The sequence below is a fragment of the Notamacropus eugenii genome, chromosome 2 (assembly GCF_028372415.1).
Source record: "Notamacropus eugenii isolate mMacEug1 chromosome 2, mMacEug1.pri_v2, whole genome shotgun sequence".
NCBI classification, from domain to species: Eukaryota; Metazoa; Chordata; class Mammalia; order Diprotodontia; family Macropodidae; genus Notamacropus; species Notamacropus eugenii.
The window spans coordinates 466097219-466117039 of record NC_092873.1 but is presented as its reverse complement, the minus strand read 5'-3'; the positions used below and the strand labels follow the sequence as shown (position 1 = coordinate 466117039).

Below are 19821 nucleotides of genomic sequence, written 5' to 3'. Positions count from 1 at the left end.
GTTTAAAGGAAGTTTAGAGATTCAGTTAAGCAAAGTCATCCCTTGGGAACTTAAGGATATGTAGCATCAACTCTTACCTGGGTGAGGTGGGCACAGGGACAGCCCTGTGCTTCATGAAGGAGAGGTATGACTCTTTATTGTCTAAGAGAATGCTGAGTAAGATGCTTACCTGGATAAGGGGCAGATACTTTACCCATTTTGCCTGGGTAGGAGTGGGTATTATAGATGAAAATGTAAGGATGACAAACAGAAGAAAATGGAAAAGATCTTTTTTTATAACATTTTCTTTTCACCATCAAGGATCATTAAAGCCTCATCATAGACCCATATATATTTATAGAAGACAAAGAATTGGCACTAAAGAGAACCAAAAAGAAAATGCAGCTAACTTATATCAGGTTTACATGGAAGAGTGTTGTGCTGCAAGAGCTTGAGAGCACTGAAGATAAGATTCATAAGATATAGGAAGAAAGAGAAGATACCAGAGATGTGGAAAAAAATATCAGACCTTATCAATATTAAAAAGTCAGCAAGATGGTATCAACAGCCACCCATCTATTTGCTTACTTTTACATCAATATACAGTTTTTATGAAGATCATGCATCAAGAGGAGAGTATTAGTAAACAATGATCCATTTTTTCATCATGCTATTGACTAAAAGAATTAGAAAATACAAGATCTGATTCTGCTTATTGTTTATTGATTATACAAAAAAAGTACTTGATTTGGTAGAACAAAATGCTAACTAAAAAGCTATTTTCCAATGAAGTACCTGCCAGATATAACATACACCAAAATTTTTCAAGATTCTTTGAAAGATATAATAGAGATAAGCTTGCTTAATGGTTCTGATTGTTAGTATCAAGTGATTTACAAAGCAGGGTCACATATGTTCACCGACCATGTTTGCCACTATTATAAGGATGACTTCCAGTGCAGAGTCTAAATTGATGAGAGATTCTGTCTCTAGAGTGAGATCCTCCAGATTGTCCTGTTTGCACACATTGGTTATTATCAAGACCTAGAATACTGTGATGTCTCCTGGAAGAAGTGTAAAACCACTCAACAGAGTCTGATCTAACCATTCACACAGAAAAAACCCAAGTAAATGGAGAATTCCACCTGTTATCCAAATTACGACAAGACAGATGAGCAACTTATAGAGCTCATCATATAATATTTGTGTATGTACATACACAATACAGTGTAACATATACATACACACATATACATATGTGTGTGTGTACATATGCAGGCACTGTAAATGATGAAGTTGGATCTAGAATTAAATCATAAATAGAGTATTGCCCATTGATAAATTGCAAATTTCCTTAATGACCCCAAACTTCTTCCTGGAAAAAAAAAGATCCATTTAAAAAATACCAACATTCTGCCAGTGTTACTTTATGGCTGAGTCATGGAACTCCTGAGTCTCCAAAGAAATAAAAATGAATATCGCTCAAAGGGCAATGGAGAAGGACATGATAGGTGTAAGAAGGCTGAAATATGTCACAAATTAACTATAAGCAAAAATCAGAGTAAAGGATGTCAACCTGAAAATGTACGAATGAAGAAGATGGACTACTATGGGATAAGAGTGAACAATAATTGGTGGATGGTCCATATGCTCCACTACTATTCTTGTGATATTAGGAAAAAGTGAAGAAGAACCAAGCACAGTGGGTGAACCTTCTGGGGTGAATTTATGGAAGGATATGGACCAGAGTTGCACAGAATGGGCAGTCATGGGCAATCTGTATCATTGGAGGGATTTTAACAGATCAAAGATAATTTTAAATATTTGAGTATGAAGTAACATAATTGGCTAAGAATTCAAAGAAATCAGACTAAAAACTGATGTATAGAGAAATTACCAAATGGATAAACAGTGCAAAAAGAGTTATTCAATATTAAATCATCAACATGCTTTATAAAAACACATTTTTTTTTATTGTGGAGAAAAATTCCAACAATCCTACTTAATGCTTTTTTCCCATCTTTATTCTTAGGTTATAACAAGTATTTTCTAAGCTTAAATTCTGCTTTGGAATCATGGATATACAAGATGGAAAGTGACCATCCAATTTCTTCAATGACTCAGGGAGACTGGAAGACATTTAATGCAAAAATCCCTGACTTGCTTGGTTTTCTGGATGGGATGTTGAGCGTTATTGGTATTATCCCATTGACAGAAGAACAGATAAGGAATAATTATGTACCGTAAGTGAAAACTTTTTTACCTTAATTCTACCTTCAACTCAAACATTCAACTTCAACAAATATTGATTAAGAGCCTACTGTGTGCAAATACTGAGCTAGGTTTTGAGGAAGTTCAACAATTGAACAAGATGGTCTCTGCCTTCATGGACTTTAGTTTAGTAAGAAGTCATTACACAGATAAAAACAATCATTTAACAGACATTTATTAAATACTTATCATGGTCCAGGTACTATGTTAAATCCTGGAGATAATTAATTTTTAGTTTTCAACATTCATTTCCACAAGATTTTGAATTCCAAATTTTCTTCCCATTTCTCCCCTTCCCCCACACCATGATGACATGCATTCTAATTGCCCCTTCTCCCAGTCTGCCTCTTTCTATCACATCCCCCTTATCCCTTTCCCCCTTACTTTCTTGTAGGGCAAGATAGATTTCTATACCCAATTGTCTGTATATCTTATTTCCAAGTTGCTTGCAAAAACAATTTTTAACATTTGTTTTTAAAATTGTGAGTTCCAAATTCTCTCCCTTCTCGCCTCCCCACCTACACTCATTGACAAGGCAAGCAGTTCAATATAGGTTATACATATGTAGTTATGCAAAACACTTCCTTGATAGTCATGTCATAGAAGACTAACTCTATTTCCCTTCACTTAGCCCCCTCCCCCACTTATTCTGATTTCTTCTTTTTCAACATTTTTCAAAAGTGTTTGCTTCCGACTACCCCCTCCCCCAACAAATCCTGGAGATATAAAGAATAAGCAAAAACAGCCCATGCCCTTAAGAACCTTACATTCTAATGTGAGGAGACAACACGTACACAAATAACATGGTAAATGTGTGAAGAATAACATGGTAAGTGTTTAAAGGAGTACAAACCAAGTATTATACAAAGTCCAAGGGAAAGAGTCCTTCGTGAGTGCTGGAAAAAGATCAAGAAAAGCTTCCTAGAGGAGATAAGCAGTTGAGCAGGGTCCTGGGACACAGGTAGAATTTCTCATGGTAAAGATGGGAGAAGGGAAGGACATTCAAGTCTTAGGGCAAAGGTGGCCTAGCATTCACCAAAATCTGGATTCACATGAACTAGATATACTCTTGGGAGTTACCTTAAAGAGTCGGTTTTTCTCTTGATTGGTTATACTTGCCTCTAGAATTTAGTCTTAGAAATATCTGAATATAGCTTTCACAAATGTGGGTAACAGGATGCCCAACTCCTATACCAGTACTCAAAGGAAAAAAATGCATGCCAGACACAGGATAGCCTTTATTTTATCTCACAAAAAAGAAGGCATAAAGGACTCAAAGGAGCCCATAAACAAGTTGAGATAACACATAGGCAGATTCTCAATAGCCCACAAACAACCAAGAATAATTATTCTTATCTCCCTTTGGGTTCTGTCTCTCAGTAGGAACTTCCAGTCTCTATAGTACCCTATTTCTACCTCCCTCAGGAGGTAACTTATCTTAGGATTTCCACTGGGGTAAAATGGATGTTTTGATGGCTCTCTCTCTCTCTCTCTCTCTCTCTTTCTCTCTCTCTCTCTCTCTCTGCCTCTCTCCCTGCGCTTCTCCTATAGGGCACTACCCAGTCCCTTACACACTCATAGTGACACATTGTGGTTTTAAATTTGGTCTTCTCCCAGAATGGAAGCATACTTTGGTGCTACTGGAAGGCACCCACCTTCCCTTAGGACCTCCATTGTCTGAATAACTAAAGGCAATTATAGGGAGCAAAGCACAAATATTCTGTTCTCTCACATCATGATTTGAACCTCTTATTGGGTGATCTTTTCTATTAGGCTCAGAAAAACATGATTGAGGAACTTCCACTTCTATTTCTAAGGCTAGATCTCTGAACTCTTGAACTTAGGGTTCCTCTTGGGGTGATCTCCAATAAATATTCCTTTAACCAAAAGACAAGATTTAAGGATGATATTGTATAGGAATTCAAGGGGTTTGGGTTCGGGAATATTGTCTATGAAGTCTCTCTGTGGTGGGTGAACACATACAGTGTTCCTTTCCAGGTTGCCCCACCATTGCTCCAGTTGTTGCCATCTCTTGGTCTAGAAAACTGCATTCACAGGCTTATTCTAGAGTGCCATGGGAGAATACATTCAGCAACCATGTACATCTGCTCCTAAGGCAGCCATTAATAGCTAGGGGGGTAGGGGATGATATATATACATATATATACACATACAGAGCCCATCCTCTCAAGAGTCAGAGTCTAGCAATTTATCTGCAGGCAGCCCCCATCACTGAGACTTAAGTGTAAGTTATCTTTTGTTGTCTTAACAAGGTACAGGTGGGTTACTGCCATACTCCATAGGTAGAATCATGGACAGTCAAAGGTCCCAAACAAAGGTTTATCAACCTATGAACTCATCAAGTTGATTGGGGAACTCACCTGATCAGCCCCTTTACAGTAAGAAATGGGAAACAGTATAGTTTTGCTAGAATGCGAATAAGATTGGAAAGGTAGGACAGAATAGAATGCCTTTGATGCCAGACTTAAGAGTTTCTATTTTATTTAGTCTCCTTCTTTTGTGGGGATTTTCTGCATCATCTCCTCAGTTTTTATTTGGAAAGTAATACATTAGATTAAAAATGGTTGTGTGTAAGGAAAGATAATTCTTGTAGTAGACAACCAACATTAAAAAGATAGATCTGTATCGGTCAAAGTGAAGCACTGACTGTCGGTAGCATGTGAGAAACCAAACTGAGCAACTCAGGATTTTGGTCCATGTGGCCTAAATAGTCAGGCTCATCACTCTACTCCATATAGATCTGGTCACATAAACTGTTGGGTCTTTAGCTAATTGTTATTTATATATATAATTTTTCAGAGTTGACTCACTTCTCTAAAGTTTACTTGATGTTTTCCATCAGGGTAGTCCAAACTAAAGTGTTTCATTTGATGCAACAATGGATTTTGACCATATCGAATGGAACTGACAAGGACAACTGTGAGCTTCATCACCAAGTATGTATCAATCACCCCAGAGAGTAGTAAAGGCCACCGTAGTGTGCCATGAAACATGGCCCTGAAAAAAAAGAGCTTTGAGTCCAGGAATGTTTTAGCTCGAAGGGATTTTTTGTTGTTCAGTCATTTCAGTCACATCTGACTCTTTGTGACCCATTTTAAGTTTGCTTGGCAAAGATAGTGGAGTGGGTTGCCGTTTCCTTCTCTGGCTCATCTTACAGATGAGGAAACTAAGACAAATAGGGTTAAAGTGACTTGCCCAGCCTCACACAACTAATATGTGTCTGAGGCCAGATTTGAACTCAGGAATATGGGTATTCTGGACTCCAGGCCCTGGCACTCTTCTCTGCCATCTAGATGCCCGGGGAAGGGATTTTAGGGCTCACCTATTTACACCTTAGCTCCATTTTATAGATGAGAAACTGAATCTCAGAAAGGCACAACATAGCATGGCTAGTATGTAGCAGAACTGGGATTGAACTCAGGTCTTCTGACTCCCAGTCTAGGGCTCTTGCCACTGTGTAACACTGAGAGGAAGAGGGAAGTGATATAGGAGCTCCTCAACTTATTTTCTTTAGGTTTTTAAAAATTAGAGTAGTGCTCTTTCTTCTAGAAGGGAGTATTGTTAGCTTTACTCTTTACCTGCCAAAGGTCTAATATCATGAATGTTGCTGTTCCTCTGGCACTGTGGACATGGCTACATTTAGAATTGACTGCACGTTTTCAAAGTGGTTACTTGAAGTAGCAATATTCCTTATACAATGTGATACCTAGAGCTAACCACAATGCTGTTGATGCAGTCTGGCCAAGACAGCATTTAGTATGATTACCACATTCATCCTTCTCTACGCTAACTGTCTTGAGCTTCTTGTCCACTAGGTTCTTGAGAACTGCATTATAACCATACATCCCAGATCCAGCTCCTTCCATATGGTACTTTTGCAGCTGATTTTTTAAAAAACACAAACACATTTGTCTCTATCAAATTTCATCTTGTTAGCTAAGTGGCAGATCTAACTCTTGTTCTGTCATCCTGTATTAATTGTCCTTTTCATATTTGCTTCATGTACATTTTTCAGAAGCAGGCTATTTAAGTCTTCATCCAGTAAAAATCAGCAAACTTTCACCCTCTATAAACAATCAGTTCCACTCTAATGTTTGTTTTGAAAACATAAATTTGTTCCAATACAATTGATATATTAGGGAATGATTTGAATAGAAATCAAATTTCCTGTTTGTTTATGCATGATTTCATCTGTAAGAAATAGCAAGTACATATTCACTATAACTTATAAGCTATAATCTTTCCAGTGCCTTCTCCCCGTCTCAGAATTGGGCTCACCAAAGTTGCCCTCTCACCTGTAAGCCATTAACTTGGCACTGTGGGATCCCCCCATCACACTTATGGGTCTCTCTTCCATTATTTTCATTCTTGGACTTCCTACTCCTCTACAATTATCCCATTTCCTTTCTCCTGGGGCTCAGGGTATATCTGATTTGGGGACCTTACCTCTCAGAGAGTGTGGTGTTGTTTTCTTTTCCTGGAACGCTTTCAAAGTGTTAACTCTCATCTTTATTCTCTTTACTGCTATTTCTATTTCCCCAATAAGCACATATGTTATAGTAAGCTTTGAGGATCTGTCTCTAATGCCCTTGGGATGACTTTTCATAGTTAGATCTCTTGCCAGGTTTTCCTAAACCTTATTCTACTTTCCACAGCTTTTCTCTGCTTTATGAGATAGATACTGTTCATGATTGCTCATCATCCTTACAAAAGACTTTGTAGAAGTGTTTCCATTCTATCTAGTATCGCCTTAGCTGCCACCTCTCTCCTTTTTACAACCAAGTCACACATTTGCTGATTTAAACACTTTCTGAGGTTTTTTGGTCTTGTGGCAATGGTATTTATAGCAGTTAAACCTCTCTATGAAATTCTTTTACTCAGTATCAATGTCATTCCTAAAGTCCACTTCCAATATCTCATTGCTGATTACTTCTTTAAGCTGTTCAGGATTAACTGCTTCATACCTTTCTTTCATTATTTTTATTTCTTATTGCTTTTTTAAAAAGAAAACTAATTTTGATCTTTGCCCTGACAAGTTGGTAATCTGACTTTTCACTGACAACTTGATGCAGGGTAGCTACCACATCGTAACAAGTTTGGTTTCTGTCAAAATATAATCAATTTCTTTTCTTTCTTTCTTTCTTTTTTGGGTGATGTTATTTGGTGTTTGCTATATTCAACACCTACCAATTCTTTTCTCAAGGGAAGTGTGCATAATATAAAGGCATGAGGCTTCTGGGTCATCTGCAAGTCTTTGGCCTCTCTCATCCCTTTGCTCTCAACCTTACTTTTCCATATTTTTCTTGCCATTCTCATTGTTTCCCATATTTGCATTGAAGTCTCCAACTGTCAGAGTGTTTGTTAATGATTTCTTTGGGCTACCTAATTGTAGCCCATTGTTTGACATTCTAGAAATTCTGGTCACGGCGATAAGATTGGAGAACTGAATTAAACTAAACTAAACTAAATTAAAGATATAAACATTTCACAAAGAGGAGATAAATTATGTGTATTTGCAGGAAACATGATGGTATACTGAGAAGATCCCAGGGAATCAGCAAAGTAACTAGCTTCAGCCAAGAAGAAGGCTAAAAAATAAATCCACAATGTTATCAGCATTTCTATGTAGTGTCAACTAGAAATAAAAGCTAAAGAAAAGCGTTCAATTCAAAATAACTATAAGACACGGTGTCTGGGAGTTAGTCTATGTAAACTGTCTAGAAGTTACTCTCGACATACGAAGTATTTATATAAGCATAATTACAAAATACTCTCTACGTAAATGAAAAGATGATAAATTATTAGTCAGTGTTTATGATTTGACAGTACAATATAACAAAATAGTAATACTACCGAAACTGACTTACAGATTTAATGCTGTAACAATTAAATTGCAAGGGGACATTTGAAAATTGTTTTTTCTCAAACAATAATAAAATTCATTTAGAGGAACAGAAGATCTAGAATCTCATGGGAAATAATGAGAAGTATGAATGAAAGGATACAAGACCTCAAACTGCATGATAAAGTAGTAGTCATCAAAAATATTTGGTACTGGTTAAAAAAAAAAAGAAACATACTGATCAGTAGAATAGTCTAGACAAGAAAGACCCAGAAGCAATAAAAAACAGTAGCCCAATGTTTGCTAAGCCAATAACATAAATGAGTGGGTGAAGGAAATGCAGGGGGAGGGAGGACTCTTTTTTGGACAAGAACTGTAGCAAAAATTAAGAAGTAGTTTAGCAGAAATTAGATTTACTCAGTATCTTACCCCAGCATCTTACATTCAGCACTGACGTGGCACAGTGGCTAGAGCACAGTACCTGGAGTTGGGAAAACCTAAGAGCAAATGTGGCCTCGGGCACTTACTGTGGGAAAGTGGGCAAGTCACTTAAACTGTCTGCCTCAGTTTCCTCATCTGTAAAAATGACGATAATAATAACCCCTATCTCCCAGGGTGGTTGTGAGGATAAAATGAAATAATATTTATAAAACTGTGCAAACTTTAACCAATATGAATAATATGAATGTTAGCTACTTGTGGTGATGATGATGATGATGTACGCATCACCACAATTCATACATGAGCACAAGGTCTAGATGTAAAAGAACATGGGATGAAAATATTGGAATAAGAGGACATACCTTTCACAACTATGGCTAGGGGAGGAATTCTTGCCCAAAAGGGGTAAAGGAAACGAAAGATAAAATAGACAATTTTTATTACAAAAAAAATTAAAATCTCTTTCAGAGAATAGAGTATGAAAAATATTTACATCAGTATATTTGATAAGGCCTTGAAGTCTAAGTTAATGTAGGGAATCAGCACACGTGCATTAATAACCAACTAACGTGGCCAAAAAACAGGAACAATTTTCAAAAGAATTGTGAAGTACAAAGTAAAACATTCTCCATTGTAATTGTAAGAGAAATCCAAATTCCACACAAGCCTGAGGTTCTGTCTCATATTCTACAAATTGGCAAACTGACAAAATGGGGAAATTGTCAACAGTGAAAGGGCTAGTATGTATTAAGTCTAGTATGTATTAAGAATCTACTGTATGCCAGGCACTGTGCTAGGACAGGCATCATAATATACTGTGGGTGAAGTTGCAAATTGTGTCAACAGTGCTGAATATCAATTTGGAATTGTTCCATCATTTCAGTCATGCCCAACTTTACATGACCCCATTTGGGGTTTTCTTGACAAAGATATTGGAGTGGTTGGTTATTTCCTTCTCCCACTCAAGGCAAACAGGGTTAAGTGACTCTCCCAGGATTACACAGCTGCTAAGTGTCTGAGGCCTGATTTGAACTCATGAAGATGAGTCTTCCTGACTCCAGGCATAGAACTCTATCCACTATGCCATTTAGCTGCCCATATCCAATTTAGACTCCAATCAGAAAAATGACTAAACTGTCTATACCCTTTTATCCAGGGATTTGCATATGCACCAAAGAAGTTAAAGACAGAAGCAAAGGTCCATTACATACCAAAATATTAACAGTAATCTTTCTGGTAGAAAGGTACTTGGAAATGGCTTAAAAATGATGACATAATGGACTATTATATTACTATGCGGTGAGAAATGGCAGATTCATAAATATGTGATAATCATAACCCTTAGTGCTTTAAGTTTTACAAATGCTTTACAAATATTATCTAAATTTATTTCATTTTCACAATAACCCTGGGAGATAGGTGCTACTATCATTCCCATTTTACAAATGAGGAAACTGAAGCAAACTGTTTAGTGATCTGACTAGCTATTGTCTGAAGCCGGATTTGAATTTAGGTCTTTCTAAAGCCAGGATCATTCTGACCACTGAGAAACTTACCTGTGATGAGATCTGTATGATCTGATGCAGAGTAAAATAAAAAAACCCAGAAAAACAAGACACACAGTGATTATAGCAATGCAGTGAAAAGACTGCCAAAAGAAGATACACTTTTCAGTAATTAAAAAAAACTTGTCTTTGTTGTTATTTGTCCTTCATTCTCAAAGAGAATCAATGACATCAGGAAGGTGATGAATTGACTTGCAAGTGAATTGGATTTAAGTGAACCAAGGCTGTGTAAAACCATCAACCTCACTCTCTCCTCTGGAGCCATTTGGGTCTAGAGGCATGATATAGATCAGGATGACTGGAGATGGCTCTGGATACATTGGGAGAACTTGGCCTTTTCAAGATAAGGTCTTTCCCAGGTATCAGTTTGTTTGAAGTAACACAGTCAGAAAACAGATAATGAAACATCTCTCTTTCTCTGCAGAGGAGGAGATGACCAGGGAAGAGTTTTTTTATATACTGTTAGATGTGCTCCCAGTATTCTTGCTAAATATTTTTCTTTGTTAAAGGGAGGGTTGAACCTTGCAAAGCTGGGATAGGAAGGAGTCTTTCCCCAGAAATAATTGTGATATAAAAGACTAAAAGTGTAAATATGATAATTTTTTTTTACAAAACCGGTCATTGCTTGACCAGGAAGTATGGGTTGGCACATGCAACAGTGACCAAAACCAGCAGTCATAGTGGATGGGTGCAGAGGACCTCCTGTACTGAAGTATAGTTGTGTATCCTGCAAGAGTTGTTAGTGTTCATTCCATCCTGAAGTTACGATGTTTCTGTTTTCCTATTGATCTCTCCCTCTAGTAAGATGTAAGCTTCTTGAGAAGAGGAATTGTTTTGTTCTGTTTTGTTTTGATTTTATCCTTTTATACTCAATTCCCAACATGAGTACCTTAAGTATGATAGATGCTTTAAAAATTGTCAAATTGAACTGGCTGCTTAAAAATAATTCCTGATAGCAAATGTACTTTTTCATATGCCATTTTCTCTCCAGTTGTATTTATCCTAAGTATGCTCTGTGTAAGATGAAGGATTTGATGTGTTTGAAGGACCTTGTTTTTGCACTTTTTGGCCATATTTGTGCTGCAGTGTTATCCATTCTAGTTATCTATATACTTGTCAAGTTCTAAATTCTTGGTTTTTGATTTCAGCTTTAGTGCAGACATACAGCACAGTCTATTTAACTGCTTTACTGATACCATCCAACTATAAAATGGAGAAAATAATGCCTATTCTTGAGTATTTCACAAAGATGATATAAAGGTTGATGAATACTACCAATATTTCAAAATACAGTTCAAGTGCCACCTTCTCCATGATCTCACTAGTTTCTAATCTTGGACCTTAAATAGCAATTGATTTTGCACTTTTCTGACATATGTATGATGTAATTTTATGTATTCTAGTCATCTCTGTACCTGTCTCGTTCCCCTAGTAGACTCTAAGATCTGTGATCACAGGACCTTATCTAAACTTCCTATTTCCCTAGATACTAGCCTCTACACACAGTGGATACTTAATAGTACATTAATGTACCAAAGACTTGTGATTCTGTCAGTGTGGGAACATCTTTAACCATAACTTAAATTCTTAAATAGTGAAGGGTTTCTAAAGGAAGGGTTAGTGGCCTGACCAGTTACTAGGTTCAGTCAGTCATTAAGCACTCTCTTTTTGCCAAGTACTAAATTAAATGCTAGGGATACAAAGAAAGGTTTGAAAAAATATTCCCTGCCTTCAAGGAGCTCACATTCTAATGAGAGAGATGCCATGCAAACAACTGTGTACATGCAGGACACATACAGCAGAGATGGAAAATAACTATAGAAAGAAGGCACACAGAAGGGTGTGGGGGTGTGTGTGGGAAAGACCTTGTGTGGAAGATGGGATTTGAGCCAAGTCTTAAAAGCCAGGGAAGCCAGTAGATGGAGGCGATGAGGAAGTGCATTCCAGGCATGGGGGAAAGCCAGAGAAAAAGCGCACAGTTGGAAGATGGAAGGTCATGTCCGAAGAACAGCAAGAAGGCAGGTGTTGCTTGATTGTAGAGTCTGTGAAAGAGTGTAGGGTATAAGAAGCCTGGAAAAGTAGGAAGGGATGATGTTGTGAAGGGCTGTAAAAGCCAAACAGGATTTTAGTCCAAGTCTTCCTAATTTGAATCGCAGTGGTCAATCCATGCCACCATGCTGCCTCTTAATGAGGGTTTGGTAAATTGAACAGGGATGTCACAACCTCTCTGAATCTCAGTTTTATCACCTGTAAAATGAGAGGGTTTGATTAAATGATAGGTAAAATTCTTTTTTAGTCCTCCAACTTTAACATTCTTTGATTTTCTATCTGTGAAATAAAGCTTAATCACTCATATGTAAAAGCAGACATTTATTTGCACAACTGTGTTTGAATTTTATGAATGATGCATTTTAATTGGGGACCTAGGCTTTGCAAGTAACTTTTTATTTAATTTTTATTTATTTTTTGTTACATTTTAAGTTCTGAACTGTCTCCCTCCCTCCCCACCCCATACCATTTGACTATACATATATATAGGTATCCATACTATGTACACTTCTATTTACCAGTTCTTTCTCTGGGAGGTGGATGGCATCTTCCTTCATGGGTCCTTTGGAGTTGATTTGAATATTCATGATACTCAGAAAAGCTTAGTCATTCACAATTATTCTTTGAGCAATATTGCTGTTAATATATACAACATCTTCTTGGTTTTGCTAATTTCACTTCATTATTTCATGCAGGTCTTTCTGTCCATCATTTCTTACCACATAGTAGTATTCCATCACAAGCAAGTGTTTTTAAAAGAATATGCCCTACTATTCTGACATACCTTACACTGCACTTCTTTCTGAGAAAACAGTCTTCTTTAAGTGGCTGCAAAACAGTGCCCTTTATCAATGTCCTAAATAAACTTATAGATAGGAAGACAGATGTGTCATATGCTGTAGCGAGAAAAGGAGACTGGAGCTGTTATAATGAAGCTAGATATTGGATTAAATTTCACCAAGCACCATAGCATCATTAAAGTCAGGACCCAAGGATGAACACATCTCCAATACTTAAACTCAATATAACTTTAGCAAATTTTAATTGGTTCATTTGAAACCTAATCTTCTAAAATAATATTTTTCTTCCTGCAGGTGAATGAACTCCATATAGCCATGATTAAGTGGATGGTAAATATGCTAATTTTAATGATACCTGACTATACAGATGAGCATTCTCTCCCAAAGACTGAAATGGATGCCAACGAAGAGCAAGTTCGTCTTCATACAGGCATTGCTATGTTGGAACTAGAAGGCATGTCACTGGCAAAAATGTTGAGCCGATTCTCTATCTACATATTCAGGTGAAACTCTGATGGTTGATTTTGTACCTGTAAACATAAACTATACATAAAGTAACATTACTTTAAGCTAATTAAAGCTTAATTAGCTAATTAAGCTAATTTAAGGTAATTAATGTAGCTTTAAGCTACATTAATTTAACCTTGAAATATATTTTCAAGAAAGAGATTTGTACTTAGCACCATACTGTTTTATTTTATTTAAAAACATTTTTATCAAAAACTTGGATAAAGACCTGTGTGACATGCTCATCCAATTTATAGAAACCACAAAATGGGGAAGAATAGCTGTCATATTTTGTAACAGAGTCAGGATCTCCAAAGATGTTGGCAAGCTAGAGCACTGGGTTAAATCTAAGAAGTTGAAATTGAATAGGGATAAATGTGAAGTATTGCACTTTGGTGCAAAAATCAACTTCACAAGAACAAGATAGGAGAGTATGGTTAGAGAACCTAGACATCATATTTCAAGAAATTATAAAGGTCCAGATATCTTATAACCACAAGACAAAGCAGAAATTGAAAGAATCCACTTGTCATCTCTTGAAAGAAAACTTTTAGGAATAGTGTAGCCAAAATATAGAACTCACAAGCCAAGGAGAAAATATTGTAAGCAGTCAGAACAAAAATTTCAAGGACCATGAAGCCACTCAGGATCACACAAGACTTAACAGCTACCAGTATAAAGAAATGGAGGTTTGGAATATGATATCCCAGAAGGCAAAGGAGCTAGGTTTATCACCAAGAATAAATTACCCAGCAAACCTGAGTGTAATTATACAGGGAGAAAAATGAACATTTAATGAAAAAAGAGGACTTTCAAACATTCCTGATTAGAAGACTGTATAGTTGAATAAAAAATTTGACATACAAGCAGAAGACCATGGATGTACTATAGGATAGAGGGAAATACACAGATAGCAATCATAACTGTGAATGTGAATGGAATGAACTCACCCATAAAATGGAAGAGGATATAAGTATGGATTAGAAACCAGAATCTGACAATATGTTGTTTACAAGAAACACTCTTGAAACAGAAGAATATACATAGAAATTAAAATAAGGAGTAGAGTCTAATATTCTTTAGCTGAAGTAAAAAAAAAATAGGGGTGGCATTCATGATCTCAGGCAAAGGAAAAGCAAAAATAGACTTAATTAAGAAATAAATAGGGAAATTACATTTTCCTTAAAGGTACCATAGACAATGAATTAGTATCAGTACTGAATATATATGCACCAAATGGCATAGCATGTAAATTCTTAAAGGAAAAGTGGAGTGAGTAGCACAATGAAATAGTAAAATTATAATAGTGAGGATCATCAGTTTACCCCTCTCAGATCTAGATAAACCTAGCCATAAAATAAATAAGAGTAAATTAAAACAACAAATAGAATTTTAGAAAAGCTAGATATGATCAACCCTTGGAAAATATTAAATGGGAATAGAAAGGAGTACACCTATTTCTCAGCTATGCATAGCACCTTTACAAAAATTGACTATGTAATAGGCTATAAACATCCCACAAACAAATGCAGACAAATTAGATACATTTTATGACCATAATGCAATAAAAATTACATTCAATTAAAAACCTTTGACACATAGACTAAAAATTAATTGAAAACTAAATACCTTAATGCTCAAGAATGGGTAAGTCAAAGAACCAATCATAGAAACAATAATTTCATTAAAGTTCATGGCAATGATGACACAACATAGCAAAATCTGTGGGAAATAGGCAAAGCAATACTTAGGGAAAATTTATATCCCTACACATATACGTCAATAAAAGAGAAAAAAATAGATGAACAAATTGAGTAACTAAAAAAATTAAAAAACAAATTAAAAAAGCCTCCAGTTAACACCAAAATAGAAATCCTGAAAAGTCAAAGGAGAGATTAACAAAACAAAGTAAAAAAATTTTGAACTATTAAATAAAACTAGGAGCTGGCTTTTTGAAGAGAGCAATAAAATGGGTAAACCACTCGCTAATTTAATTTTTAAAAAGAAAGGAGAAAACAAAAATGGAAATGGTGTATTCATAACCAATGAAGGTGAAATAAAGCTGTTATTAGGAGCTATTTTGCCAATTATATGTAGTAAAACTATCAATCTTACTGACATGGATGAATATTTACAAAAATACAGATTAATTAATCATTCCCAGTTTAATGGAAAAGGGGTATAGAATTAAACAGTCTTATCTTTAAAAAAAAAGAATAAGTCATAATTGAACTCTTTAAGAAAAAAATCCCCCAGACCAGATGGGTTTACAAGCAAATTCTATCAAACACTTAAAGACCAATTAATTCTAATGCTACATATTGTTTGAAAAAAATTATGTAAAGAGGGAATCTTACCAAATTCTTTCTGTGATGTAAATAATGGTCTTGATACCTAAACCAAGGAAACAGAGAAAGAAAACTTATAGACCAATTTCCCTAATGAATATTAATGCAAAAATTTAATTAAAATACTAGCAAGGCAATTACAGCAATTTATCACAAAAATCATATATGAACCCACTGGATTTATACAAGGAATGAAGTATTGGTTCAACATCAGGAAAACTATAAGCCTAGTTGACCATGTTAACAATAAAAACAACACAAATTGTATGATTATTTCAATAGATGCAGAATAAAATATAATATCCACTCCAGTTTAAAATACTAGAATAAATGGAGTTTTCCTTAAAATGGGAAGTTGTATCTATATCTAAGAGCAAGCATTATCTATAAGGGAGATAAGCTAGAAACCTTTCTACTAAGATTAGGAGTAATACAAGGATATACATTATCACCATTATATTTCTGCTAGAAATTTTAGTTATATCAATAAGACAGGATAAAGATATTGAAGGAATAAGTATAAGGAGTAAGGAAATAAAATATCACTCTTTGCAGATAAGAAGATGACTTATTTATTTAAAGTACCCTAAAGAGTCAACTAAAAAAATAAAGCAATGAAAAGCTTCGGCAAAGTTGAAGGACATAATATAAACCCACATGTCTGTATATCAACAGAACCCAGCTGGAAGAGATAATCCATGTAAAATAACTACAGATAGTATAAAATACCTCAGAGTCTACTTGCCAAAATATGCACCCAGGAACTATATGAATACAAATAATTGGAGAAATATTAATTGTTCGTGGGTAGGCCAAACCAATATAATAAAAATACACTACAACCTAAATTAATTTACTTATTCAGTGCCATACCAATCAAATTAACAGAGAATTACCTTATAAAGCTAGAAAAAAATTAACAAAATTCACCTGAAGGAACAAAAGGTCAAGAATATTAAGGGAATCAATTTAAAAAATGCAAAGGGAGACTAACAGTGATCTCAAACTACATTTGCTCAGTAGTTTTCTGACCCTACTTGGGTTTTCTTGGCAAAGACAATGAAGTGGTTTGCCATTTCCTTCTCCAACTCATTTTCTAGATGAGGAAACAGTTAAGTGACTTGCCCAGGATCACACAGGTAATAAGTGTCTGAGGCTGGAACTTAAGAAGATGAGTTTTCCTGATTTCAGGGCTAGTACTCTATCCACTATGCCACCTAGCTGCCCAAACTATACTACCAAGCTGTAATCATTATAAAAAAAAAAATGGTATTAGGTAAGAAATGGAGTAATCATTGGAATTGTGGGAATTGTTATTTTGAGTCCTTTGAAAGATACCTCAATTCAGGTTACTAATGGGTATTCTATAGAAAATCTCCCAAAGTTTCTAGTTTCCTATTTACTTCATGTAAAACTCAAGATGCTGTTATGATAATTTTTCATTTTTTATTTCCTTTTATTAATTTTTATTACATCATTCCTCCAGGAACATTTTGGCTAACTGAAGCCTGTTTTCTGTTAATATTAACCTTGCCTACCTAAAACCTGATTCACGGAATGATAATATTAAAGGAAGACTTTCTGACAAACCTCAGATAAGAAGCCAAAAGGGGTTTTTGAGTTTTCCTAAGGTGATTTAGCTAACTATTGTGAGGTGTGATTCTATTGGCTCCAACTCTGTAGTTATTTTTGAGGCATGTAAATCTCCCTTCTTAATCAACACATTGTGAACTTTCTAAATATAGTTTATTCTGTAACCTGACTTAATTCATCTATAGCGTCTGTTTAACTAGATTTATTTCCTTAGGAGATATATGATATTATGATTCTGTTTAATTCATTTTGTTCGATTTTTATGGCCTAAGAGGAAATACTAAATTTATTGAACTTTTATGGTGTAAGAGGATATACTAGATTGCTATATGTAAAAAAAATTATTTTTCTGTCTCTCTGTCATAACTTTGCCTACAAAAAAACCTCCTTAAAGTTCTAATCTTTGTTTAGGGTTCTTTTTCTACCTCCTAAGCCTGTGCTTAATGATAGTAAAACTTAGATTTTTATTTCTATGATTTCTGTGTTATGAACAGCAGTAACCTACTACGTGAACTAAAAAATGAAATATTTCTTCCATAACTAACACTTTTACTTTAGTCAACCAAAAAATAATGATCTGGGTATCTTTTTTAATGAATAATTTGATATATCATAGAATCTATGATAACTCACCCAACCTGAAGAACTAATGCCTGAAAGGGAGTTTACTAAATGGCAACCTAATAATAATGCCTCAGATTCAGGAAGTCGAGTTCTCATCCATTAGGATTTAAGCTGTTTCTCTGTCTCTCTCTTTCTCAATCTCTCTCTCACAACTTAAACATATATGCATATATTTATACACACATGCATGTATACACATATACAAGTATACACACATACATACATATACCAATGTTACCAAATGGTAGACAGGATACAAACATTCAGTACCCTTGAGGGTCAGCATTGATTGTTTTCTTTGCTAGGTCAATATTAAAGAATTATTGATTGCTACAGCAAATTCTCTCTTCTTTGAAATTTAAACCCCTGAAACATTCCAATAATGCTCACGCTATGGGAATATTCTGTTTCCTCAGTTGTTGCAAAAGCACAGTGGCAGCAATAGCTATGAAGAAAGCTGCTTCCTTCGATGCAAATGCTGATAAGGAGGTTGAGAATCTGGCAAAGATTAAGGTAATCTTCCTGTCAATATGTGCATTAATAAAGCAATTCTTCCCCATTTTATTCTAGATTGTAGTAACAGGATTAGTCTAGGAATAATTGACTTCGGAAGCTTCGCAGTGAGGACTCAAAAGCTTCTGTCCAATAAAACAAACTCAATCCCCAAAGCTCTGCTAAATCCCAAAGGCTAAATTATAAAAGGTTCAGTTCTGAGTTAGGACAAAATATCCTGATGCCATGCAGCTTTCCAAATTGTTTCTGGTTCTTTCCATTCAGGTCATCAACACCTTATTTTTTTTCACATGATTTTTTTTCTCTGAAAGAGAAAAGAGGCAGCTAAATAAATGGTGAGGGACAGAGCCCCGGACTTGGAGTCAGAATGATGTGGGTTAAAATTCTGCCTTATTGGCTGTATAGCTCTGGGTCTGAGTCAGTAAGCAATAAGTAGCAGGTACTGTGCTAAATGCTACTGGGAATATAAAAAAAGGCATAAAACAGCCTGTGGCCTCAAGGAGTTCACAAACAACATATAAAAAGAAGCTGAAAAGTGTGTGTGTGCGTGTGTGCGTGTGTGTGTGTGTGTGTGTCTCCCTCCTCAAACAGAGAGTCTGGGAGAAGCTCCCAGAAGTCCACTCCTTTCTATTCTTTCTAAAGAGAAGGAGTTCCAGGCTTAGGGATTCCTGAGGGAGACTGGATATTTTTGGAGATCACGAAATCCAGGAGATTAGCTGAGTTGGAAATGAAGTCATTTAATCTCATTCTTCCTCATTTTCCTTATCTCTAAAATGGGGATATGAATACCGCCGACCTCCCAGTATTATTATGAAGATAAAATGAGATATTTGCAAAGTGCTTTGCAAACCGTAAGGCACTGCGGAAATGCTAATTACTAACATTGTAATTAGAAACATGCTTTTATTTTAACTCATTTGGCCCTTAGAAAAACTGGAGAATGAAAAGCTAGCCTTCTATACTTTTCTATTTCTTTGAACTTTTCTCTCTCTTAGGTGACTTTGGGGACATACTTGTCTGCTTCATGTTTTCCCTGGGCACAACCCCAGCTTTAAAAACTCTATCACCATTCTTTCTTTATGTCAAAAGTAACCTTTCATGTCTCACTCCTCCTGGAAGCTGTTCTCAGCTAGCTGTTAGCTGGCAAGGACCTGGTAATTCACATAAGTGAATGACAATAAGAATCTTCGTCTAAAGGAATGAATTTCTAATGGTATAATTTTATGTTAATAGAGAAGATAATTGTGGGCACCAAAGTCACTCAAATA

The 19821-nt window shown here is 35.6% G+C and overlaps 1 protein-coding gene across 7 annotated transcripts in view; it reads left to right on the top strand.

Moving 5' to 3' along the window:
• The window catches only part of AXDND1 (axonemal dynein light chain domain containing 1), a 128637-nt gene that overhangs the window by 78099 nt on the left and 30717 nt on the right, over positions 1-19821 (top strand). For all 7 annotated transcript variants that reach the window (XM_072648521.1, XM_072648523.1, XM_072648520.1 and 4 more), the window contains 4 exons: positions 2012-2222; positions 5114-5207; positions 13263-13471; positions 18457-18553. In XM_072648521.1, the coding sequence (XP_072504622.1) occupies positions 2012-2222; positions 5114-5207; positions 13263-13471; positions 18457-18553 (611 nt within the window). The remainder of the gene's footprint in view (positions 1-2011; positions 2223-5113; positions 5208-13262; positions 13472-18456; positions 18554-19821) is intronic.